Source organism: Esox lucius, chromosome 19, assembly GCF_011004845.1.
Source record: "Esox lucius isolate fEsoLuc1 chromosome 19, fEsoLuc1.pri, whole genome shotgun sequence".
Lineage (NCBI taxonomy): Eukaryota > Metazoa > Chordata > Actinopteri > Esociformes > Esocidae > Esox > Esox lucius.
Window position 1 is genome coordinate 1,629,961 of NC_047587.1, and position 27,399 is coordinate 1,657,359.

Consider the following 27,399-nt stretch of genomic DNA (forward strand, 5'->3'; position numbering starts at 1 on the left):
AAACTGACAGCAGATATCCCTGTAAGTCTGGTCAGTACCATTACACTGACAGTAGATGTCCCTGCATGTCTAGTCAGGACCATTACATTGACAATAGATATCCCTGTATGTCTATTCAGTACCATTACACTGACTAGATGTCCCTGTATGTCTATTCAGTACCATTACACTGACAGTAGATGTCCCTGTATGTCTAGTCAGTACCGTTACACTGAGAGTAGATGTACCTGTAAGTCTGGTCAGTACCATTAAACTGACAGTAGATGTCCCTGTATGTCTATTCAGTACCATTACACTGACAGTAGATGTCCCTGTATGTCTAGTCAGTACCATTACACGGAGAGTAGATGTCCCTGTATGTCTTGTCAGTACCATTACACAGAGAGTAGATGTCCCTGTAAGTCTGGTCAGTAGCATTAAACTGACAGTAGATGTCCCTGTATGTCTGGTCAGTACCATTACACGGAGAGTAGATGTCCCTGTATGTCTTGTCAGTACCATTACACAGAGAGTAGATGTCCCTGTATATCTGGTCAGTACCATTAAACTGACAGTAGATGTCCCTGTATATCTATCTGGGAGCATTTGGTTGTGCTGTGTGCCATGCGTCTCTCACACTCACTCACACACTGTGGCTGGACTCACGCTGTGTGCAGTAGAGTCCTGTCCAACCTGGGCTACACCTACACTCTCCGTCGTATGGCCTGCACTGAGCTCCGTTATGGCAGATGCAGCTGTTCAGACAGTCAGCACCCCAGTATCCTGACGGACACACTGCACACACACACACACGCACAGACACACGCAATATTCAATCTTCAATCACACTCAAATGGCCTGCAGTCATAAGTTGTTCTAGCTTTTACAGACCCCCTCAGGGTCTTTGGTAAAGGAATGAGACAAGAACAGAGAGAACTGAACAGACTGAACAGAGACGACAGATCAAAACCGAAAGGACAGAACAGGACAGAACACACCAGAACTGGACAGAGTAGAATAGAACACAGCAGAACAAAAGAGAACAAAGAAGAATAGAACAAAGCAGAACAAAAGAGAACACAGCAGAACAAAAGAGAACACAGCAGAATAGAACACAGCAGAACAAAAGAGAACAAAGCAGAATAGAACACAGCAGAACAAAGAGAACACAGCAGAATAGAACACAGCAGAACAAAAGAGAACAAAGCAGAATAGACTAAATTGACAGACTATGATGCTAAATGCTCTCTAGCTTAATACATACCATTACAACATAGGGTTCTAGTGTTAGTCCTGGGGTGTAAACAGAGATCTGGAAACCTAGGGTTCTAGTGTTAGTCCTGGTGTGCAAACAGAGATCTACAACCTAGGGTTCTAGTGTTAGTCCTGGGGTGTAAACAGAGATATGGAAACCTAGGGTTCTAGTGTTAGTCCTGGGGTGTGATAATGAGATTTACAACATAGGGTTCTAGCGTTAGTCCTGGGGTGAAAACAGAGATCTGGAAACCTAGGGTTCTAGTGTTAGTCCTGGTGTGCAAACAGAGATATACAACTTAGGGTTCTAGTGTTAGTCCTGGGGTGCAAACAGAGATCTGGAAACCTAGGGTTCTAGTGTTAGTCCTGGGGTGTAAACAGAGATCTACAACATAGGGTTCTAGTGTTAGTACAGGGGTGTAAACAGAGAAGTACAACATAGGGTTCTAGTGTTAGTCCTGGGGTGCAAACAGAGATCTGGAAACCTAGGGTTCTAGTGTTAGTCCTGGGGTGTAAACAGAGATCTACAACATAGGGTTCTAGTGTTAGTCCTGGGATGTAAACAAAGATCTACAACATAGGGTTCTAGTGTTAGTCCAGGGATGTAAACAGAGATCTACAACATAGGGTTCTAGTGTTAGTCCAGGGGTGTAAACAGAGATCTACAACATAGGGTTCTAGTGTTAGTCCAGGGATGTAAACAGAGATCTACAACATAGGGTTCTAGTGTTAGTCCAGGGATGTAAACAGAGATCTACAACATAGGGTTCTAGTGTTAGTCCTGGGGTGTAAACAGAGATCTACAACATAGGGTTCTAGTGTTAGTCCAGGGGTGTAAACAGAGATCTACAACATAGGGTTCTAGTGTTAGTCCAGGGGTGTAAACAGAGATCTACAACATAGGGTTCTAGTGTTAGTCCAGGGGTGTAAACAGAGATCTACAACATAGGGTTCTAGTGTTAGTCCAGGGATGTAAACAGAGATCTACAACATAGGGTTCTAGTGTTAGTCCAGGGATGTAAACAGAGATCTACAACATAGGGTTCTAGTGTTAGTCCTGGGATGTAAACAAAGATCTACAACCTGTAATACAATATAATTCAGGCAGAGGCAGTAGAGAGACAGTGTCAAGCCAAATTGGTATTCTATTGTATATGTTAATGTAAGTGATGAGAGATGAAGAAATAAGATGTATGCAGGTTGAGAGGAGAAAGAAAGCTTGAGAAAGGAAGAAGCAGAATGAGAAAAAGAGAAACAGAGAGAGAGGGACACCTTGAGAGCAGTCTTCACCGATCCACCCTGGGAAACACTGACAGGATCCATCGATGGGGTTACATGTGCCGTTGTTGGTGCACATGCACGTCTGGGAACAGTCCTTTCCATACCTGCCGCTAGAACACACTAGAACACACAAAAACAGCTCTGAGAACACATCTTATACCTGCCCCTAGAACACATTAGAACATACAGAGACAGCTCTGAGAACACACCTGATATCTGCTGCTAGAACACACTAGAACACACAGAGACAGCTCTGAGAACACACCTGACATCTGCCGCTAGAACACACAGAGACAGCTCTGAGAACACACCTGATATCTGCTGTTAGAACAGACTAGAACACAGAGATAGTTCTGAGAACATGACTTTTATCTGCTGCACGGACACACTAGAACACTCTAGTAATTCGACCCCACACACAGATTGGCATACAGGATCTGTTTGGCCACACAACCACTTTTTGTGGCTTCCTTTCAGGAGCGGCTGGCACAGTGCTTCTAGGATATGAGACGAGTAGAGAGAATTTAGCAGCTAAATTCTAGGAACACCATGCTAATATGGTCAACGGGAAGCGTCTGTTGACCTCTTGAGTCTCTGCTCCCACATCTGCATTTTGTTCTTATTTATCAGACTGTCCTATCAGCTACGGTTCTTTGTCTTTGTTTCGCTGTCCTCCGGAACACTCCAAATGCTGCACATCAAAGTGAGGTAGGGCTCGCTTATGTATTAATATCTGTAATTGAAGCATTTCTGACACAAAGTAGATTCTAAAGTGTAAAGCAAATAGTTCTGCAGTCGTCGTTTTGACAAACGTTACATCTAGCTTGTAAGAAAGGTCCATTGCTCTTGAGGGAAAATGTTGGTGGAGACTTTACAATCCACCAAGATCAATGTGAGAAAGTTGCTACAACATAAATATCAATCAAATCAATCAATCAATCAAATGTATTTATAAAGCCCCTTCTACATCATCAGTTGTAATAAAGTGCTTTTACAAAACACCCAGTCTAAAACCCCAAGGTGCAAGCAACTACAATGTTGAAGCACAGTGGCTAAGAAAATTTAGAGTGAAAAAAATTGGATAGTCTGAGAGGGGAACTGAACAGGGGTCAAAACATCAATAATATGTAACAATGTTTGGTGTGAGGTCCTCGCATCGTTCCTGCTCCAGCTCCTCCCTCTTGCGCCCTCTACCAGCCACCACTACGCACTCACAACACAGTGTAACTGAATGCAGCTCACAATCCAGATCTCAATCAACAGAATTGTCTTCTCCTCCCCTTGTCCTGTCCCTGTCTGTCTCCATGTATAGAAGCCTGCCTCTTGACCTGCCTGCCCGTACCTGTACCGTCGCCTTCTCGGACTGATCATCGGTTACCGTACCTGCCTGCCCCGTAGACTATCCTGCCTCCCTGCTTCGTAGACTATCCTGCCTCACTACTTCGTAGACTATCCTGCCTCCCTGCTTCGTAGACTATCCTGCCTGCTTCGTAGACTATCCTGCCTGCTTTGTAGACTATCCTGCCTGCCTGCTTCGTAGACTATCCTGCCTCCCTGCTTCGTAGACTATCCTGCCTGCTTCGTAGACTATCCTGCCGGCTTCGTAGACTATCCTGCCTGCCTGCTTCGTAGACTATCCTGCCTCCCTGCTTCGTAGACTATCCTGCCTGCTTCGTAGACTATCCTGCCTCCCTGCTTTGCAGACTATCCTGCCTGCTTCGTAGACTATCCTGCCTGCTTCGTAGACTATCCTGCCTCCCTACTTCGTAGACTATCCTGCCTGCTTCGTAGACTATCCTGCCTCCCTGCTTCGTAGACTATCCTGCCTGCCCTTACCTGTACCGTCGCCTTCTCGGACTAAACACTGGTTACCGTATCTGCCTGCCTGCCTCTCTCGTTTTCTTCATGCCTCATCCCTTTGTACCTTTGCCAATAAACCGACAGTTGCGTTCCCCAATTGGTACCTCAACCCCCTGGTCCCAGTGTTCATTACATCAGGTCCATTCCCACAAGAACACAGGGCTTGCTGGTACACAGATGAACACTGTATTGTCTCCAAATGCAGCTTTTACCTCAGCATTTAAATTTTTGCTGAAATAACGTGGACAACAGAATATTATTTATGGAACTAAAGTGTATTCTTGTACAAAGATTACTGTAGATGGCTAGCTAATAGCTATACAGCACCTATAATGAAAACAATGACTCCAATCACTCCATGGCTGGTTCATTTTGTGAGATTATGGGCATGAAAAGTAATTGAATTAAGCTTGACACAATGTATGAGAGTACTAACTATCTCTGTATGGAGGACACTAGGTAGGAAATGTGATGCTCCATTACTGATGGGTCCCAAACACCCTGTCCATACCACCTGCTAGGAACTGTGTATGTGACTGTCATAGGACTCTCTGAATAGACCCTTGGGTCATGGGTTAGAATACACCATACAAGGGTATTTTGTAGGATAAACCTTTCTTATAATAGTCTGTGTACTGGTTGGCTATGACCACTGACCACCTCCTGTGTGTCCTGGTATAAAAGACTGTGTTAACTTTGTAATTACTGGAGAAAATGTAAGTACTATGGAAGATCAACATCTTGGACTCATGCTAAATGAAGATTCCCCCCTGACTTTGGTTTAATCAATTACTCTGTTCATGGATCAAATGTGGAAATGGGTGAAATAAGCTTGACTGGTTCCTTTCCTGGTTTGGAACCACATTTGTTGTACTTTAGAACATTCAATAATATCAAAATTGTTCAGTGAGTTAAAATGGAAATTACACTACAGTAATTTTGGACGCTTATCTTTCTTTGAGTTCCTTTAAAAGAATAAAATAAAAATTATAGATTATAAAGTTAAGACTAAATGGTGTTTGAGGACCATGTCAATTTGAATAGGGTGATCAAGTGACCTTATTCTGGAAATGGGAATGTGATTGTTCCCATTTAAGAATAAAGTGATTGATTAGGTCATGAAATAAAAATTGTGATTTGTATTGACCACCTTTGACTCAGTCATGACCGAAAGAACAAGATCGTGAGTACAAGCGGCTGAAATGAGTTTTCTCATAAGGGTGGCTGGCTTCTCCCTTAGGGATAGGGTGAGAAGCTCAGCCATCCGTGAGGAACTCGGAGTAGAGCCGCTGCTCCTTTGCATCGAAAGGAGCCAGTTAAGGTGGTTCAGCCATCTGGTAAGGATGCCCCCAGGACGTCTCCCTAGGGAGGTGTTCCAGCCACGTCCAGCTGGGAGGAGACCTCGGGGTAGGCCCAGGACTAGGTGGAGAGATTATATTTCAACACTGGGAACGCCTCGGGATCCCCCAGTCAGAGCTGGCAAATGTGGCTCAGGAAAGGGAAGTTTGGGGTCCCCTGCTGGAGCTGCTGCCCCCGCGACCCAATACGGATAAGCGGATGAAGATGAGATGGGGATGAGATTACTCAATATTTGCCTCCGGGATCAAAATCCCCCCAGTGGGAAGCTTGAGATTTATGGATCCTATATGCATCCATGACTGACTGTATATGACTTTGTCATTAACTGTCATATACACTCACCTAAAGGATTATTAGGAACACCATATTAATACTGTGTTTGACCCCCTTTCACCTTCAGAACTGCCTTAATTCTACGTGGCATTGATTCAACAAGGTGCTGAAAGCATTCTTTATAAATGTTGGCCCATATTGATAGGATAGCATCTTGCAGTTGATGGAGATTTGTGAGATGCACATCCAGGGCACAAAGCTCCCGTTTCACCACATCCCAAAGATGCTCTATTGGGTTAAGATCTGGTGACTGCTTCGTAGTCACCACAGTTTACAGTCAGTCATGGATGCATATAGGATCCATAAATCTCAAGCTTCCCACTGGGGGGATTTTGATCCCGGAGGCAAATATTGATTCAAAGATCTCATCTCATCTCCATCTCATCTTCATCCGCTTATCCGTATCGGGTCGCGGGGGCAGCAGCTCCAGCATTGTACATTTCAGTACAGTGAACTCATTGTCATGTTCAAGAAACCAATTTGAAATGATTCAAGCTTTGTGACATGGTGCATTATCCTGCTGGAAGTAGCCATCAGAGGATGGGTACATGGTGGTCATAAAGGGAAGGACATTGCTCAGGTAGGCCGTGGCATTTAAACAATGCCCAATTGGCACTAAGGGGCCTAAAGTGTGCCAAGAAAACATCCCCCACACCATTACACCACCACCACCAGCCTGCACAGTGGTAACAAGGCATGATGGATCCATGTTCTCATTCTGTTTACGCCAAATTCTGACTCTACCATCTGAAGTCTCAACAGAAATCGAGACTCATCAGACCAGGCAACATTCTTCCAGTCTTCAACTGTCCAATTTTGGTGAGGTTGTGCAAATTGTAGCCTCTTTTTCCTATTTGTAGTGGAGAGGTTGTGCGTGTTGTGGCTTCACAAATGCTTTGCTGCATACCTCGGTTGTAATGAGTGGTTATTTCAGTCAAAGTTGCTCTTCTATCAGCTTGAATCAGTCGGCCCATTCTCCTCTGACCTCTAGCATCAACAAGGCATTTTTGCCCACAGGACTGCCGCATACTGGATGTTTTTCCCTTTTTACACCATTCTTTGTAAACCCTAGAAATGGTTGTGTGTGAAAATCCCAGTAACTGAGCAGATTGTGAAATACTCAGACCGGCCCGTCTGGCACCAACAACCATGACACGCTCAAAATTGCTTAAATCACCTTTCTTTCCCATTCTGACATTCAGTTTGGAGTTCAGGAGATTGTCTTGACCAGGACCACAACCCTAAATGCATTGAAGCAACTGCCATGTGATTGGTTGATTAAATAATTGCATTAATGAGACATTTAACAGGTGTTCCTAATAATCCTTTAGGTGAGTGTATACCCCTCATTAAAAAAGTTCTGGTAACACTTTATTTGAAGGGGTGTGCATAAGAGTGACATGACACATGAAGGAATAATTTTGAACGTTTACGAATGTTGTCATTAGGTGTCATTCGGTTGATTATGTCATTTTTTATGCAAGGTTGACATTGTTTGGGATGTCTTTGTTATGACAACTTGACATTAACAGAGACAAAATATCATGTCAATGTCTTTGTTATGACAACTTGACATTAACTGAGACAACACAACCTGACATAATCATGGGCCTAATTATCATACTTTAAGAAACAATTTAGCCAGTATTCTGTCTGCCATAAAAGGAACTTTGCTGATCCTGAGACTGGTGCTCATACTCAGCATATTGAGCATGCATGGCAGAAATTCAAAGTGGAAATATGGAGTCATAAAGGTAATCGCCTTTATGGAGTCATAAAGGTAATCGCCTGAGTCACTGAAGATTCACCTCAAAATGATAGTGGCACCACTGGTTAGCCATACGCCATTATAATGCTGTCTTTGGCAGACTTTTCCATGATGTGAAAAAACAAGTCAAGGTAATATCAAAGTTTTTTGCAGGAATATAGTTTGTACAGTAATTTAGTTAATGTTGATGCAGGACATCCATTCATGTAACTAGTGGTTTGCATGAACAATAGGCTAAGTAATATACATTATTCAAGAGATAATATCCATAATCCAATTTGTTAATATGATTTCAGTACGGTAATCATTATTAATAAGGTAGACTGGCTACTTGCGTCTTCAAATGGTCGCATTTGGGGTTGATAATGAATTTTGAAGGACACTTTTATATTGGATTTGGAGAAGGCATTCGACTGTGTCCCTCGCGGCATCTTGTGGAGGGTGCTTCGGGAATATGGGGTCCTGGGTACTTTGCTAAGGGCTGTCAGGTCCCTGTTCAACCGAAGCAGGAGCTTGGTCCGCATTGCCGGCAGTAAGTCAGACTTGTTCCCAGTGCATGTTGGACTCCGGCAGGGCTGCCCTTTACCACCGGTTCTGTTCGTAATTTTTATGGACAGAATTTCTAGGCGCAGCCAGGGGCCGGAGGGTGTCAGGTTTAGGGACCACACAATTTCGTCTCTGCTCTTTGCAGATGATGTTGTCGTGTTGGCCCCTTCAAGCCAAGACCTTCAGCATGCACTGGGACGGTTTGCAGCCAAGTGTGAAGCGGTGGGGATGAAAATCAGTACCTCCAAATCCGAGCCCATGGTCCTCAGTCGGAAAAGGTTGGCTTGCCCACTTCAGGTTGGTGGAGAGTGCCTGCCTCAAGTGGAGGAGTTTAAGTATCTAGGATTGACAGACGGATCGGTGCAGCTTCTGCAGTAATGCAGTCGATGTATCGGTCTGTCGTGGTGAAGAAAGAGTTGAGTAAATGCCTAGCAAGGCGAAGCTCTCGATTTACCAGTCAATCTACGTTCCTACTCGCACCTATGGTCATGAGCTTTGGGTCATGACCGAAAGGACAAGATCCCGGATACAGGCGGCCGAAATGAGCTTTCTCCGCAGGGTGGCCGGTCGATCCCTTAGAGATAGGGTGAGAAGCTCGGTCACCCGGTAGGAGCTCAGAGTAGAGCCGCTGCTCCTCCACATCGAGAGGGGTCAGCTGAGGTGGCTTGGGAATCTGTTTCGGATGCCTCCGGAACGCCTTCCTGGGAAGGTGTTCCGGTCCCGTCCCACCGGGAGGAGACCCCGGGGAAGACCTAGGACACGCTGGAGGGACTATGTCTCCCGGCTGGCCTGGGAACGCCTCTGTGTCCCCCCGGAAGAGCTAGAGGAAGTGTCTGGGGAGAGGGAAGTCTGGGCATCCCTGCTTAGACTGCTGCCCCCGCGACCCGGCCCCGGATAAGCGGAAGAAGATGGACAATGGATGGACTTTTATATTGAAGGAAACTTACTACGGCCTATAGGGGGCAGATTGACGTGGTCGTTTTGTGTTGGGACTGTTAACGATCAAAACACCTGTGATTTCTCGCCACTCTTCAAGGAAAAGCCATGTCTTTCTCATAATTTATCCTGTTTTCCTGGTCGGTAAAGTACAAAAGTACACTGGATCTTTCGATACAGTTTGATAACTTGCCTGTTAAAGTGTATGTGGAGGGTTGGAAAAGCGTGGTAATTGTATAACTATGACAGAGACCCATGTCTATGTAAAATGCCGTGACGGTGGTGCATTCCTTTGGAAAAAACGAATTTGTTACTGTATTGTACTGAATTGTTTTTTTTCGAAAACAACACTCCTGACAATATCCCTAGGATTAATGTAATAGAATTTAGTAAATGTATTGTTTAGGATTTTTTTCACTGTAAGGTTTGGCGATTAGCTAGTTGATTGTTAGCTGGCTTTGGCTGGTAATTAGCTGGCCTAGTTAGCTGTATGCTAGCTCCAGTCTGGTGTTTGTCAGTTCCGTGTAGCACTTTGCTAACTTGCTCAGCCATGTTCTATTTGTGTTAACATGAAGGTAATTTGTTAAACTATCACTGTCTAGCCTACTTTATAAATAATGTTTTCAATGTGATTATATTATTAATAGTTTATATTACTTAGGCCATTGTTTATGCAAAGAACTAGGTACTGTACATCAAAGGATGTCCTTTATCAACCTTAACAAATTACAGTACTGTGTCTTTGCAAAAAACAACAAGTTTATGTCCTGTGTCAACATGAACAAATGATACTACACTCTGTTTGTTAATGCATTTGTAAACCATTAATAAAGTAAGGGTTATCTTTGTTAACCGTTTGTTCATGTCTTGTTCATAATTTTTCATCAATGTTCGTTCAAGGTAACTACTGCATTTGTTAATGGTTGTTCATGTACCCTTATCGGAAAGTGTTACCAAAGTAGGATTGTTGAAAGTATTTTTTTTTTTAGGAAACATTTGTTGTGCAAAAACAATAAAGGAAATTTATTACTTTTGTTAAGTTATTTAAAAGCATATGACAGACTTAATTACATATTTTTGACAGTATTTGACAAACTTAATGACATCTTTATGACCTTTAAGTCCAGATTGTACCCCTGTACTTGAGGTCAAGAAAAACATTCATGACACTGTTATGAAAGTCTTTGACAGTGTTACAACATGTCACGACATCTTTATGAAAATTCCAAATTGTACCTTTTTATTTGAGGTCAAGAAAAATATTAAAATGACACAATTGTAATGGTCACATGACAACCAATGTCAAAACTAACCACATATGACAGTTGTATTTAATGCTAACACATAAAGCTAAATAGTTTCTTCAAGTTTGATAATCAGGCCTGCTATGACATGTTTATGACAGGTTATGTTTCTGACTAACTGCGCCACAGCATGGTTTGGCGTTTGCTCCGTAGCCGACTGGAAAGCCATGCAACGGGTGGTGGAAATCGCCCAGCACATCACTGGTACCCAGCTCACGGCCATCATAGACCTCCAGCACATCACTGGTACCCAGCTCCCAGGCCATCGTAGACCTCCAACACATCACTGGTACCCAGCTCCCGGCCATCATAGACCTCCAGCACAAGCGGTGTCTGCACAGGGTGTGTGGCATCATCAGGAACCCCTAGATACTTAACATCCATGCCACAAACTGCCCTCCTTCCATCAGGCAGGTGGTACAGGTCTCTTCGTTCCCGTACCAGCAGGCTCAGGAACAGTTTCTTTCCATCTGCTGTAACCCTGCTGAACTCTGTGACCCATCACTAACCATATCCACCCTTTGTACTAAGTCCTAAGTCGGAAGTTTTCAGTAGTTACAGGTACATGTCTACCTCTGGAACCTCATTGGTGCTATCCCTGCATTTCAGTTGCACATGCTACCCTACTCCTTCAATTTCATTGTACTGTACTTGTTCAATTATAATAAAGTTGAATCTAATCTAATGTTGTTGTGTTTAATGTCAAGTTGTCATAACAAAGACATTGACAAGATATTTTGTCTTAGTCTTAGAAAAGTGATTGAAACTGCCCTGGCAGGGCGGAGATATTGAGTCACTCAGCCCTGACAGGGTGGATAGCTTGAGACACTCAGCCCAGACAGGGTGAATAGTTTGAGACACTCAGCCCTCACAGGGTGGAGAGATGGAGACACTCAGCCCTGAAAGGGTGGAGAAATTGAGACACTCAGCCCTGACAGGGTGGAGAGATTGTGACACTCAGCCCTGACAGGGTGGATAGTTTGAGACACTCAGCCCTGACAGGGTGGATAGTTTGAGACACTCAGCCCTGACAGGCTGGAGAGATTGAGACACTCAGCCCTGACAGGGTGGAGAAATTGAGACACTCAGCCCTGACAGGGTGGAGAGATTGAGAAACTCAGCCCTGACAGGGTGGAGATATTGAGTCACTCAGCCCTGACAGGCTGGAGAGATTCAGACATTCAGCCCTGCCTGGGTGGAGATATTGAGCAAAGCATTGTATTCACACTGCAGTGAACCACAGGACCTCAGAAGGTTATGGCCCATATTTTACTTTTTAACAGTTGGCAATGTCAATGTATAGCCAACACAAAACCTGAGACAAATCTTTATTTCAATAAAACAATTTTAGTGTTAATAGGCCCCAAGTGACAACCTTGACTGTATACGTCTTGCAAGTCAACCCATCCCTATGGATGTCTTTCAGAACCCATTTTAGACCCGACCTCTCCATATAGTTTTTTACTTCTATGCCTAAACCTAATCCCAACTCCTAACCCTAACCTCAATCCTAATCGCAATATTTAAACCTTTAAACCAGAATATCATTACTCTCTGTATGTAACCAGAATATCATCCTTCATTACTCTCTGTATGTAACGACAAAATCATCCTTTATTACTCTCAGTATGTAACCAGAATATCATCCTTCATTACTATCTGTATGTAACGACAAAATCATCCTTTATTACTCTCAGTATGTAACCAGAATATCATCCTTCATTACTATCTGTATGTAACGACAAAATCATCCTTTATTACTCTCAGTATGTAACCAGAATATCATCCTTCATTACTATCTGTATGTAACGACAAAATCATCCTTTATTACTCTCAGTATGTAACCAAGATATCATCCCTCATTACTCCCAGTATGTAATCAGAATATAGTGGCTGTGTAAATATTCCTTAGGTTACTAATTTTGAATCTTTATATTTCATTTTATTGTTTCATTCCAATATCTTTCTACTTAACTTTGCAATACTACAGAATGGCCTTGTAAGCATTTCCCTGTTAGTGCAGAGCTGTTGTTTACCAAGTATGTAACAAATGCAGTTTGATTCCAACTACTCATACTGTCCCCTTCCATTCCCGAAAATCATAAAACAGGACGAATGGTGTGCCAGAGTATTAAAATACATTTTTTATAAAATTAATATTTCAATGGTCCTCTGACACTTTCCCTCAATTAAAGATTTCATTTCAGATTAAACTTCTATCGTCGCTTTCTTCCTGGACCAGCCAAGACAAATTCAATCAGGTTGCCTGTTTTTTCCCCCGCATTTCGCCACCTAAGACAAAAAAGGCAGGTAAGGCAAAATAAATCCGAAATAACTCCCTATACCAACAAATCTGCTGATAGATGCTTCATTGAGCAGAATGTAGCAGCATGGTTGTCCCACATTCTGTAGCCATCTTAATGGATGTAGCAGCATGGTTGTCTCACATTCTGTAGCCATCTTAATGGATGTAGCAGCATGGTTGTCCCACATTCTGTAGCCATCTAAATGGATGTAGCAGCATGGTTGTCTCACATTCTGTAGCCATCTTAATGGATGTAGCAGCATGGTTGTCTCACATTCTGTAGCCATCTAAATGGATGTAGCAGCATGATTGTCCCACATTCTGTAGCCATCTTAATGGATGTAGCAGCATGGTAGTCTCACATTCTGTAGCCATCTTAATGGATGTAGCAGCATGGTTGTCCCACATTATGTGGCCATCTTAATGGATGTAGCAGCATGGGTGTCCCACATTCTGTAGCCATCTTAATGGATGTAGCAGCATGGGTGTCCCACATTCTATAGCCATCTTAATGGATGTAGCAGCATGACTTAACTAAATGCAACCCAACTGGACAAAACCAACACCTTTGAGAGAACGCTGTTCATAGACTTTATCTCAGCATTCAATACGGTCATCCCCACTTGGCTGGTCAACAAACTCCATGACCTGGGGATCAGCACCTCTCTCTGCAACTGGACTCTGGACTACCTAACCAACAGACCCCAGTGTGTACTCCTGTACGTATGCGTTCCTGTACACAGTTCCAACACCATCGTCAAGTTCGTTGATGACACCACAGTGGTACAATAGGCCTGATCAGTGACAATGACGAGTCAGCCTACAGGGAGGAGGTCAAGTGCCTGCTGGTATGGTGCGCTGACAACAACCTGGCCCTCAATGCAGAGAAAAACAAGGAGCTCATTATGGATTACAGTAAGTCTAAAGGCTGCAGTCATGCCCCAGTTCTCATTGATGGCACTAAGGTAGACTGTGCCCAGCTTCAAATTCCCGGGTGTCCACATCTCCAAGGACCTCTCCTGGACCCTCAAAACCTCAGCCCAGGTCAAAAAGGCACAGCAGCACCTGCATTTTTTGAGGAGGCTGTAGAAGGCCCTCCTGTCTTCCAAGATCCTTGCACCACAGTGAGGTTTGGTGGTTGCTCCGTAGCTGAGTGGAAGGCCCTTCAACGGGTGGTGAAACCCGCCCAGCACATCACTGGTGCCCAGCTCACAGCCATTGTAGATGCTAACTGCATTTCATTGTACTGTATTTGTGCTGTTCAGTGACAATAATGTTGAATTTAAACTAACAGAAGAGCTATGCAATAGCTCAGTCTATGCATCCTCTAAGGTCAGTCAAACGGCTGGTTCCTCTTTAAATTACTGATTAATCTTCTTCCAAATGGTCAAAAGTTACACTAACCTTTGTGGTGAACCCTTCATGTTAAATATTAGAAATTTTAATAAAAAAGATAGTATTGATAAAAAGATAAAATAGTATTGACATGTATAAAGCAATCATTAACTTTATATGGCATTTTTTAAGAGAAAAGAGAGGAGTGTAATGGAGAGATGGGGAAGATGGAAAGGCAGACAAATAGACAGGAAAAGAGAGAGAGAGAGGGAGAGAGAGAAGGAGAGAGAGAGGGAGAGATAGAGGAAGAGAGAGAGAGAGAGAAGTAGAGAGGGAAAGCGAGAGAGAGACTGGGAAATAAAGAGGGAGAAAAAAGGGAGAGAGAAAGAAAGATCTGAGTTAGAGAAATGGGAATAGACAGAGAGAGAGAGAGAGAGAGAGAGAGAGAGAAAGTTGCTTTCTCCCACAGTATTATCAGTTCCACACAAACTGTAGCATTCAGAAACTGTGGAAGTCATGTGCCTCAGGAGACAACTCACACTGATGACAGAAACCGGGACAAGCACTTTCATACGTTTTATTTTTGGTAAAATTAACATTAGACCACTGTTTAAATAAATCATGATAATAAAAATATAAAAGGCAAATTGTGAACGAAAAAGAAACATAACCATTGCATGCCAAACCTAAGTAAATAAGTAAGTAAATAAGGAAGGAAGGAAGTATTTTACTAAGTACGCAGATAACTATGTGAGCTCTGCTCTGCCAACTCACTTCCCCAGAGGGCAGGTCTTCCTGGAACACAACACTACCATCTAGATTCAGGAACATGGGACACAGGACGTCATATTCACTGCTCCTCGTTTCTTCAGCTAACATATAAAACTTTTATTCACAAGACAGCGCTCAAAGCCATGAAAGGGAATTCTAGATCTGCTTTTCAGTAATTTATAACTACGACTAGTAAATCATAATGAAAAGGAAGTCTCTCTTCAGCCGTAAATAGAGGGAGAGGAAGTGGGCTTGTCGCAGCCAGAAAAGGCTGGAGGGCAGGAGTCTATCTTATGTTTCTGCACTGTGTGGGAAAATGGCCCATAGGGCATCAGGTCTACACTACTGTATGGACCAGTGGTGTGATGTAGGTCTATATCAACACCACAGTATGGACCAGAAGAGTGATTTAAGTCTATATCAACACCACAGTATGGACCAGAGATGTGATGTAGGTCTATATAAACACCACAGTATGGACCAGAGATGTGATGTAGGTCTATATCAACACCACTGTATGGACCAGAAGAGTGATTTAAGTCTATATCAACACCACAGTATGGACCAGAGATGTGATGTAGGTCTATATCAACACCACGGTATGGACCAGAGATGTGATGTAGGTCTATATCAACACCACAGTATGGACCAGAGATGTGATGTAGGTCTATATCAACACTACAGTATGGACCAGTGGTGGGATGTAGGTCTATATCAACACCACAGTATAGACCAGAAGTGTGATGTAGGTCTATATAAACACCACAGTATAGACCAGAGGTTTTGATGTAGGTTTAAATCCACACCACAGTATGGACCAGAGATGTGATGTAGGTCTATATCAACACCACAGTATGGACCAGAGATGTGATGTAGGTCTGTATCAACACTACATTATGTACCAGAGGCTTGAAACCAAAAAAGTGCTGTTTTGGGAGAAGGTTTAATAACTTATCTTAACATTTAGCAGGATGGTCCGATTCAAATCCTTTTACTAGTCAATATGTTTATCCACTGTCTCCATTTTGCTTTTAGAGATGATTCTGAAATATTTCACAGATGTAATACAGTAATATTTATTATTATGAAAAATACCTCCTTTGAAGTAATGTCTCCATTATATCAGAAAACAGATTAATGTGTAAGTTTGACCTAGAGGTTTGACCTGGCCCTGTCACCACTATGGATCTCATGTTTAAACCAACAGCTACAATAGCAGCTGCTAGGGCCTTGGTAAATAAGTGGAATAGCTGACAGTGTAATTCAAACTGCTAGAACATTTCCCACGATCCCTATTCAATATCTTCAGCTTGGGAAGTTAAAATCGACACAAAATCTGAGCCCCGAATACGCACAACAAATAATGACTAAGAGGTTTGTTAAACCATTCATATATAAACAGAAACCATTTGTACTGTCTTTACACACACACACACACACACACACACACACACACACACACACACACACACACACACACACACACACACACACACACACACTATCCTTGTTGAGAACATGACCCAGAACCCTATGTTTCCAATTCCCTAGCCCTAAACCTAATTCTGACCTTAATTCTAACCGAACCCTAACCTTAACATTAGTTTCATCAATTTCTACAAATCTACACACAAGACCTGGATCATACACACACACACATACACTCTATTCAATCTGACCAGAACAGTGTCTTTATGTCCTGGTTCCTACAGACTTTACACTTAACACTGATATCATGTAAGTCTGTCCTTAAATAATTAGCCTGATATCATGTAAGTCTGTCCTTAAATCATTAGTCTGATATCATGTAAGTCTGTCCTTAAATCATTAGCCTGATATCATGTAAGTCTTTCCTTGAATCATTAGCCTGATATCATGTAAGTCTGTCCTTGAATCATTAGCCTGATATCATGTAAGTCTGTCCTTAAATCATTAGCCTGATATCATGTAAGTCTTTCCTTGAATCATTAGCCTGATATCATGTAAGTCTGTCCTTAAATCATTAGCCTGATATCATGTAAGTCTGTCCTTAAATCATTAGCCTGATATCATGTAAGTCTGTCCTTAAATCATTAGCCTGATATCATGTAAGTCTGTCCTTAAATCATTAGCCTGATATCATGTAAGTCTGTCCTTAAATCATTAGCCTGATATCATGTAAGTCTGTCCTTAAATCATTAGCCTGATATCATGTAAGTCTGTCCTTAAATCATTAGCCTGATACCATGTAAGTCTGTCCTTAAATCATTAGCCTGATATCATGTAAGTCTGTCCTTAAATCATTAGCCTGATATCATGTAAGTCTGTCCTTAAATCATTAGCCTGATACCATGTAAGTCTGTCCTTAAATCATTAGCCTGATATCATGTAAGTCTGTCCTTAAATCATTAGCCTGATATCATGTAAGTCTGTCCTTAAATCATTAGCCTGATATCATGTAAGTCTGTCCTTAAATCATTAGCCTGATACCATGTACGTCTGTCCTTGAATCATTAGCCTGATACCATGTACGTCTGTCCTTGAATCATTAGCCTGATATCATGTAAGTCTGTCCTTAAATCATTAGCCTGATTTCATGTAAGTCTGGGCAGCATAGCAGGGCTCTGACAGGCTGATGACAAGACAATCAAATTCCCATTGGGTTTATCTTTCTTCTTATCAACAGTTTTTGGGTAAGATAGCTACTGAGAAATGCTACAGTAAAGCCTATAGTAAAAACCTGTAGCTGTAGTAAAACCTATAGTAAAACCTGTAGCTGTAGTAAAACCTGTAGCTGTAGTAAAACCTGTAGCTGTAGTAAAGCCTGTAGCTGTAGTAAAACCTGTAGCTGTAGTAAAACCTGTAGCTGTAGTAAAACCTGTAGCTGTAGTAAAGCATGTAGCTGTAGTAAAACCTGTAGCTGTAGTAAAACCTGTAGCTGTAGTAAAACCTGTAGCTGTAGTAAAGCCTGTAGCTGTAGTAAAACCTGTAGCTGTAGTAAAACCTGTAGCTGTAGTAAAACCTGTAGTAAAACCTGTAGTAAAACCTGTAGCTGTAGTAAAACCTGTAGCTGTAGTAAAACCTGTAGCTGTAGTAAAGCCTATAGTAAAACCTGTAGTAAAACCTGTAGCTGTAGTAAAACCTGTAGCTGTAGTAAAACCTGTAGTAAAACCTGTAGTAAAACCTGTAGCTGTAGTAAAACCTGTAGCTGTAGTAAAACCTGTAGCTGTAGTAAAGCCTGTAGCTGTAGTAAAACCTGTAGCTGTAGTAAAACCTGTAGCTGTAGTAAAGCCTATAGTAAAACCTGTAGTAAAACCTGTAGTAAAACCTGTAGCTGTAGTAAAGCCTGTAGCTGTAGTAAAACCTGTAGTAAAACCTGTAGCTGTAGTAAAACCTGTAGCTGTAGTAAAGCCTGTAGCTGTAGTAAAGCCTGTAGTAAAACCTGTAGCTGTAGTAAAGCCTGTAGTAAAACCTGGTCTACTTGCCTTGGTTGCACAGGGATCCGTAGAAGCCTGACAGACACTCACAGAGTCCAGTCACATGATGGCATGGACCAGAGCTGTGGACGCATTGGGGACAGGACTGACTGCAGCGGGGCCCATAAAACCCAGGAGAACAGACTGGGGAGAGAAGAGGAGGGGGGGGGGTGAGGGAGAAGAGGTGAGAAAGAGTAGGGGAGGAGAGGTTAGGGAGGAGAGAAGATGGAGGAGAGGGAGGAGAGAAGGGTAGGGAGGAGATTGAGGATAGAAGATGGAGGAGTAGGGTAGAGAGGAGAGAACATGGAGGGTAGGGTAGAGAGGAGAGGGAGAAGTGGGAGGAGAGTAGGGTAGGGAGGAGAGGGAGGGAGGAGTGTAGGGTAAGGAGAAGAGGGAGGGAGGAGTGTAGGGTAAGGAGAAGAGGGAGGGAGGATTGTAGGGTGGGGAGGACAGGGAGGGAGGAGTGTAGGGTGGGGAGGAGAGGGAGGAGTGTAGGGTGGGGAGGAGAGGGGGGAGTGTAGGGTAAGGATGAGAGGGAGGAGTGTAGGGTGGGGAGGAGAGGGAGGAGTGTAGGGTAAGGAGAAGAGGAAGGGAGGAGTGTAGGGTGGGGAGGAGAGGGAGGAGTGTAGGGTAAGGAGAAGAAGGAGGGAGGAGTGTAGGATGGGGAGGAGAGGGAGGAGTGTAGGGTGGGGAGGAGAGGGAGGAGTGTAGGGTAAGGAGAAGAGGGAGGGAGGAGTGTAGGGTGGGGAGGAGAGGGAGGAGTGTAGGGTGGGGAGCATAATGAAACTGTTCTGCTTGCTGTAATAAAATACAAATGATAACAAATGATAATATCACAGAAATATGTTATAACTAATTATTATTTGGATTTCAATTTCTTTTTAAACATTGCTGTCAGTCAGAATGTTAATTAATTACATAATGGTAATGACATAATAAACATGTGCTGTGGTAATGCCAAACAACAATGAAGTAGCGTTTCTTCTGATTAGGAAGCAGAAAATGCTGAGAGAGAAGACCTTTATTTACACTACATACAATGCATATCTGTCTGTTTCCACACACTGAATGTCTGACTGTCTGTTTCCACACACTGAATGTCTGACTGTCTGTTTCCACACACTGAATGTCTGACTGTCTGTTTCCACACACTGACTGTCTGACTGTCTGTTTCCACACACTGAATGTCTGACTGTCTGTTTCCACACACTGAATGTCTGACTGTTTGTTTCCACACACTGAATGTCTGACTGTCTGTTTCCACACACTGAATGTCTGACTGATTGTCCACCGGTTTGTTTGTCATCCTGTCTGTCTGTCTGTCATTCTATCCTGATTACCTTTTACTATGTTATGTTGTCTGTCTGCCTTGTCTCATACTATTCTATGTTATTTTGTCTGTATGCCTTGTCTCATACTATTCTATGTTATTTTGTCTGTCTGCCTTGTCTCATACTATTCTATGTTATTTTGTCTGTCTGCCTTGTCTCATACTATTCTATGTTATGTTGTCTGTCTGCCTTGTCTCATACTATTCTATGTTATTTTGTCTGTCTGCCTTGTCTCATACTATTCTATGTTATTTTGTCTGTCTGCCTTGTCTCATACTATTCTATGTTATTTTGTCTGTCTGCCTTGTCTCATACTATTCTATGTTATTTTGTCTGTCTGCCTTGTCTCATACTATTCTATGTTATTTTGTCTGTCTGCCTTGTCTCATACTATTCTATGTTATTTTGTCTGTCTGCCTTGTCTCATACTATTCTATGTTATTTTGTCTGTCTGCCTTGTCTCATACTATTCTATGTTATTTTGTCTGTCTGCCTTGTCTCATACTATTCTATGTTATTTTGTCTGTCTGCCTTGTCTCATACTATTCTATGTTATTTTGTCTGTCTGCCTTGTCTCATACTATTCTATGTTATTTTGTCTGTCTGCCTTGTCTCATACTATTCTATGTTATTTTGTCTGTCTGCCTTGTCTCATACTATTCTATGTTATTTTGTCTGTCTGCCTTGTCTCATACTATTCTATGTTATTTTGTCTGTCTGCCTTGTCTCATACTATTCTTGTGGTTTTTATTGATGTATTTATTTGCATCATTGGTCTTTTAGTCTAACAGCCTGGGACAGGATCTGGGTTAGTGGAATCCCTCTTTGAGAAGCATCCCTCCCACTCTCTGTTCAATTATATAATGATATTTTGTTTGTCTTGTGAAGGTAACTTCTACTCCCTGATGTCTGATATTTAGTTTGTCCAGTAAAGATGACTTACTCCTGGATTTCAGATATTTAATTTGTTCTGTGAAGATAACCTCTAATCTCTGAGCTCATAGCTTGTGCACAACAGAGATCACAGAGAGCTGGCCTCAGCCAATCAGAGCCTAGCTCCATTTAAAGACCTCAGCCTATCAGATAAGAGTCTTTATGTAACACAGGTTCAGCTAGAGCTACCATAAAGGTCAGATGTCAGGGGTTGAAGGTCATACTTCTCTTGCAGGAGGTGCCTCTGTATCCGGGGGCACACACACAGGTACCATCCTCAGGGGAGCAGGTACCTCCGTTCTGACAGGAGCAGCTGACAGTGCAGTTAGGACCCCAAAAACCCTGGGGACACACGCTGTCACAGTGGAAGCCTAGAAACACACACACACACACACACACACACACAGACACACACACACAGACACATACACAGAGATACAGAGATACAGAGACAGACAAACACACACACACACACACACACACACACACACACAGATATACAGAGACAGACAGACACACACACACACACAACACACAGATATACAGAGATACAGAGACAGACAGACACACACACACACACACAACACAGAGACACACACACAGAGATACAGAGATACAGAGACAGACAAACACACACACACACACACAGATATACAGAGATACAGAGACAGACAGACACACACACACACACACACACACACAACACACAGACACACACACAGAGAAACAGAGATACAGAGACAGACAAACAAACACACACACACACACACACACACACACACACAGATATACAGAGATACAGAGACAGACAGACACACACACAACACACACAGACACACACACACAGAGATACAGAGATACAGAGACAGACAAACACACACACACACACAGATATACAGAGATACAGAGACAGACAAACACACACACACACACACACAGATATACAGAGACAGACAGACAGACACACACACAACACACACACACACACAGATATACAGAGATACAGAGACAGACAAACACACACACACATACACACACAAACAGATATACAGAGATACAGAGACAGACACACACAGACACACAGACACACACAGAGATACAGAGACAGACATACACAGACACACACACACACACACACGCACACAAAGATACAGAGACAGACACACACAGACACACACACACACACAAAGATACAGACACAGACACACACACACAGACACACACAAACACACACACATGATTTACTTTTGTTGAGAGACATTAAAAATCACATCACATCACATATAACACATCACATATAACAATCACAGCCACTAAGGATGACCTTACCATCATGGCTGTAAATATCACTACTGATATAAATATACACAAGAGAATGACCTTACCATTATGGCTGTAAATATCACTACTGATATAAATATGCACAAGAGAATGACCTTACCATCATTGCTGTGAATTTTAGTACTAATACAAGTATATGGCTGTGGCATGTGTTCATATATGTGATGGCTAATATCGACCACCAGAAACATTTTATAAAGCCCATATCACATTAACTTAATGTTTTAACAACAATACATAGCTAGAATTTAAAATCAATATTTATTCTTAAACCACATGATGCTACAACCACTGAAACTGGTTGTTATGTGCTGTGATAAGCATTCTCTGGTTGTTCTTTCAATTTTTTCCAGAACATCAGATTGGGATTCTGATCTTGGTTCTGAACACAACGAAAGATACTTGATAATGTTGAGATGTGTTTTTACAGAGGAGATCAGGTTCATGAGATGCATGGCTGACTATGAACAGTAAACGTATTGGAGGGTTTCAGATGTAAACGATGTGTGAATACTGTATCACAGGCAGGACGGCTAACTACAGGAACACCAGCTGTATAATGGGCCATCTGAGGTTCTGCTCTGAATAAACAAAGCCCGGTTTTGATGTAGATCGTTAGTGTTATTTCAGTTCTGCTCAGCCTCCTGCTCTCCTTTCCAATGTATTCCTGTTTGATCTGATGCGAGAGACATCCAACTGGGCCGCCCAGCCACTAGCTGCTCATTATGGAGGTTATATAGGAACACACACATATGCAAGCACTATTTCTCTATTAGAGAGAGAAAGAGAGACTAGGTAAAGGACTAGGGTATAGGACTGGGGTAAAGGACTAGGGTATAGGACTGGGGTAAAGGACTAGGGTAAAGGACTGAGGTGAAGGAATGGGGTATAGAACTGGGTTATAGAACTGGGGTATAGAACAAGGGTATAGGACTGGGGTATAGAACAAGGGTATAGGACTGGGGTATAGGACTAGGGTATAGGACAAGGGTATTGGACTGGGGTATAGAACAAGGGTATAGGACTGGGGTATAGGACTGGGGTATAGGACAAGGGTATAGGACTGGGGTATAGAACTAAAGATACTGAACCAAAAAATAAGATACTGGAGAGACATGCATGGAGAGACATGGTTGCTGTATACTCTCAACTATAACATGCATGTAAATGAAGAAATGCAAGCATACAGACACACACACATACACACACATGCACGCCATCCTTTCAAGCTCTTCCAGCCTGCTCTCTGTATTCTCATTTGAAATGTTCTTTGACAGAGAAGTGCCACAGAAAACAGTGTGGAGCGACTGAGCAGAGCGGCCATTAAAACAGCATTAGGAGGAATTGCTTTGAATTAAAGCAGGGCCAAACTCTGGGGACTCAGGAAACCACCACACTACAATATCTGCCTCGGTCCCTTTGAGTGGGACGGGGGAGGGGTGAGGACAGGGGAGGAGGGGGGAGTTAGTCAGAAGTGGGGGAGATGCAGAGGTGTGAAGGGGTGAGGGTGGAGGAGGTGAGGGGTGAGGAGGAGAGGGGTGAGGTATTCAAAAGGAACCCTTTGTGGAGGAGTCCAGGGGGAGTTATGTGCTGATGAGGGTTAGTTATAGAAGCAGGTCGGTCCTGGACTTCAAAGTGAGTTTTGTCTCAGAGCGGGTTTGAGGTTCTGCTCTGTTAGACCCTGTCTATTCCCTTTATAGTGCAACACTGACCAGGGCCACAGATGGGGGGCAAATCAGGATGCAGGGCAAACACTGGCCCCACCCTCTTTCCTGTCAGCAGAGATCACTCCTCTATGAGTCTAATGGAGACACACTCCGACCCCAGGAAAGCTGGCCAGCCAGAAGAGAAGAAATGAGGAAAGAGAAGGATGAGAGGAGGAGAACATAGTAAAACACTTAAACCCCAGAAAGACAAGCTAGACAGTAGAGGAGAAGACCCCTGGACAGAAGAGGAGAAGAACAGAGTAGAGAAGAGGAGAAGAACAGAAGAGATAAGCAGAAGGACATAGGATGATATGGTTGAGAGGAGGGAGGTGGAAAAGAAGAGAGGAGAGAAACAAGTCCCTTTACAGCAGTGTAACCAGCCAGCCTATTAAACACAACTGAGATGAACACACATTCCGATATGCACACCTTAAAATATAACCCACATTGCAATATACTGTACACACAGATACAATATGATACAGTGGGGAGAACAAGTATTTGATACACTGCCGATTTTACAGGTTTTCCCAATTAAAAAGCATGTTGAAGTCTGTCATTTTTATCATAGGTACTCTTCAACTGTGAGAGACGGAATCTAAAACAAAAATCCAGAAAATCACTTTGTATGATTTTTAAGTAATTAATTAGCATTTTTTTGCATGACATAAGTATTTGATCACCTACCAACCAGTAAGAATTCCGGCTCTCACAGACCTGTTAGTTTTTCTTTAAGAAAAAAAGCCCTCCTGTTCTCCACTCATTACCTGTATTAAGTGCACCTGTTTGAACTTGTTACCTGTATAAAAGACACCTGTCCACACACTCAATCAAACAGACTCCAACCTTTCCACAATGGCTGAGACCAGAGAGCTGTGTAAGGACATCAGGGATAAAAGTGTAGACCTGCACAAGGCTGGGATGGGCTACAGGACAATAGGCAAGCAGCTAGGTGAGAAGGCAACAACTGTTGGCGCAATGATTAGAAAATGGAAGAAGTTCAAAATGATGGTCAATCTCCTTTGGTCTGGGGATCCATGCAAGATCTCACCTGGTGGGGCATCAATGATCATGAGGAAGGTGAGGGATCAGCCCAGAACTCCACGGCAGGACCTGGTCAATGACCTGAAGAAAACCATTAGTAACACACTACGCCGTCATGGATTTAAATCCTGCAGGGCACGCAAGGTCCCCCTGCTCAACCAAGTGCATGTCCAGGCATGTCTGAAGTTTGCCAATGACCATCTGGATGATCCAGAGGAGGAATGGAAGAAGTTCATATGGTCTTATGAGACAAAAATAGAGCTTTTTGGTCTAAACTCCACTTGCCGTGTTTGGCGGAAGAAGAAGGATGAGTACAACCCCAAGAACACCATCCCAACCGTGAAGCATGGAGGAGAAAACATCATTCTTTGGGGATGCTTTTCTGCAAAGGGGACAGGACGACTGCACCGTATTGAGGGGAGGATGGATGGGGCCATGTATTGCGAGATCTTGGCCAACAACCTTCCCTCAGTAAGAGCATTGAAGATGGGTCGTGGCTGGGTCTTCCAGCATGACAACGACCCAAAACACACAACCAGGGCAACTAAGGAGTGGCTCCGTAAGAAGCATCTCAACGTCCTGGAGTGGCCTAGCCAGTCTCTAGACCTGAACCCAATAGAAAATCTTTGGAGGGAGCTAAAAGTCCGTATTGCCCAGCGACAGCCCCGGAACCTGAAGGATATGGAGACGGTCTGTAAACAAAGGTTTCTGTACCAAATATTAAGTTCTGCTTTTCTGATGTATCAAATACTTATGTCATGCAATAAAATGCAAATTAATTACTTAAAAATCATACAATGTGATTTTCTGGATTTTTGTTTTAGATTCCGTCACTCACAGACTTTTACATGCTTTGTAAGTGGGAAAACCTGCAAAATCAGCAGTGTATCAAATACTTGTTCTCCCCACTGTATGTACATCCACATCTTATGGGTTAAAAATGATGTAGTCATGTAGATACTGTATTATACATATCTTCTGGGTTAATAATAATGTAGTCTAGTTGATTTTATACAAATCTTCTGGGTTAATAATAATGTAGTCTAGTAGAGGTTATACAAATATTCTGGGTTAATAATAATGTAGTCTAGTTGATTTTATACAAATCTTATGGGTTATTAATAATAATGTAGTCTAGTTGAGGTTATACATAACTTATGGGTTAATAATAATGTAGTCTAGTAGATGTTATGCATAGCTTATGGGTTAATAATAATGTAGTCTAGTAATGTAGTTTGAAAACAGTGTGTTATGGACTGGGTTAATAATAATGTAGTCTAGTAAATGGTTTGCATACAGTATGTTATGGACTGGGTTTATAATACAGTCACCCTGAATGTCTGATGTTGAGGTCCAGTCAATCTGAGTGTCTGACTCTGGTGATTCTAAATGGGGACTGGGTTGGAAAGCTCTCAGACTGCTGTGAAAGGTGACTCAATTAACTTCACCAGATGGAGCACACAACCATACGTGTCTGGTATTCAGAGCATGACATCCTGGTCCCCTGCCTCTCTCCGCGTGGTCCTCAGAGCAGGTAATAGGAGTCATTGTGGCCCTGAGCTCAGGATGCTGAGTGGAAAACCAGATAAAATCCCACAGGGATGATGATCTCTATATTCAGTCCATACCTCCACCTGTCCTCACAGGGATGATGACCTTAATACCCAGTCCATACCTCCACCTGTCCTCACAGGGATGATGACCTTAATACTCAGTCCATACCTCTACTCGTCCTCACAGGGATGATGACCTTAATACTCAGTCCATACCTCTAATCGTCCTCACAGGGATGATGACCTCAATACTCAGTCCATACCTCTACCTGTCCTCACAAGGATGATGACCTTTATATTCAGTCCATACCTCAACTCATCCTCACAGGGATGATGACCTCAATACCCAGTCCATACCTCTACCTGTCCTCACAAGGATGATGACCTCAATACTCAGTCCATACCTCTACTCATCCTCACAGGGATGATGACCTTAATACCCAGTCCATACCTCTACCTGTCCTCACAAGGATGATGACCTTTATATTCAGTCCATACCTCTACTCATCCTCACAGGGATGATGACCTCAATACCCAGTCCATACCTCTTCCTGTCCTCACAATGATGATGACCTTTATATTCAGTCCATACCGCTACTCGTCTCCGCAGGGATGACTTTTATACTCAATCCATACTTCCACTCGTCTCCTGTCTCTCCCTCTCTTCAACTCCCTCCCACTTTATCAACCTCCAATGTTCCTCTGGCTCCCCCCTCTCCCCCTCCAATGTTCCTTTCCCTCCTCTGCCCCCCTCCATCTCTCCCTCTCCTCCTCCTCTGTCTCCCCTCTTTTTCCCTCCTCTGCCTCACTCTCTGTCTCTCCCTCCCCTGTCTCCCCCTGTCCCCCTCTTTGTCTCTATTCAGTTCCCCTCTGGCTCTCCCTACTCTGTTCCATCTGTCTCTCCCTCCTCCGTCCCCGTCACTCCCTCCTCTCTCCCCCTCTTTCACTCCCTCCTCTCTCCCTCCTGTCTCTCCCACCTCCGTCCCCCTCAGTCACTCCCTCCTC

The 27,399-nt window shown here is 43.0% G+C and overlaps 1 protein-coding gene across 1 annotated transcript in view; it reads right to left on the reverse strand.

Annotated features, from left to right (window-relative positions):
- megf11 (multiple EGF-like-domains 11) overlaps positions 1-27,399 on the reverse strand; it is a 289,636-nt gene that overhangs the window by 15,485 nt on the left and 246,752 nt on the right. Inside the window, exons 15-18 of the mRNA XM_034288058.1 lie at positions 20,975-21,121; positions 18,496-18,630; positions 2,506-2,634; positions 646-774 (exon numbers count right to left, since the gene is read on the reverse strand). Of these exons, the coding sequence (XP_034143949.1) occupies positions 646-774; positions 2,506-2,634; positions 18,496-18,630; positions 20,975-21,121 (540 nt within the window). The remainder of the gene's footprint in view (positions 1-645; positions 775-2,505; positions 2,635-18,495; positions 18,631-20,974; positions 21,122-27,399) is intronic.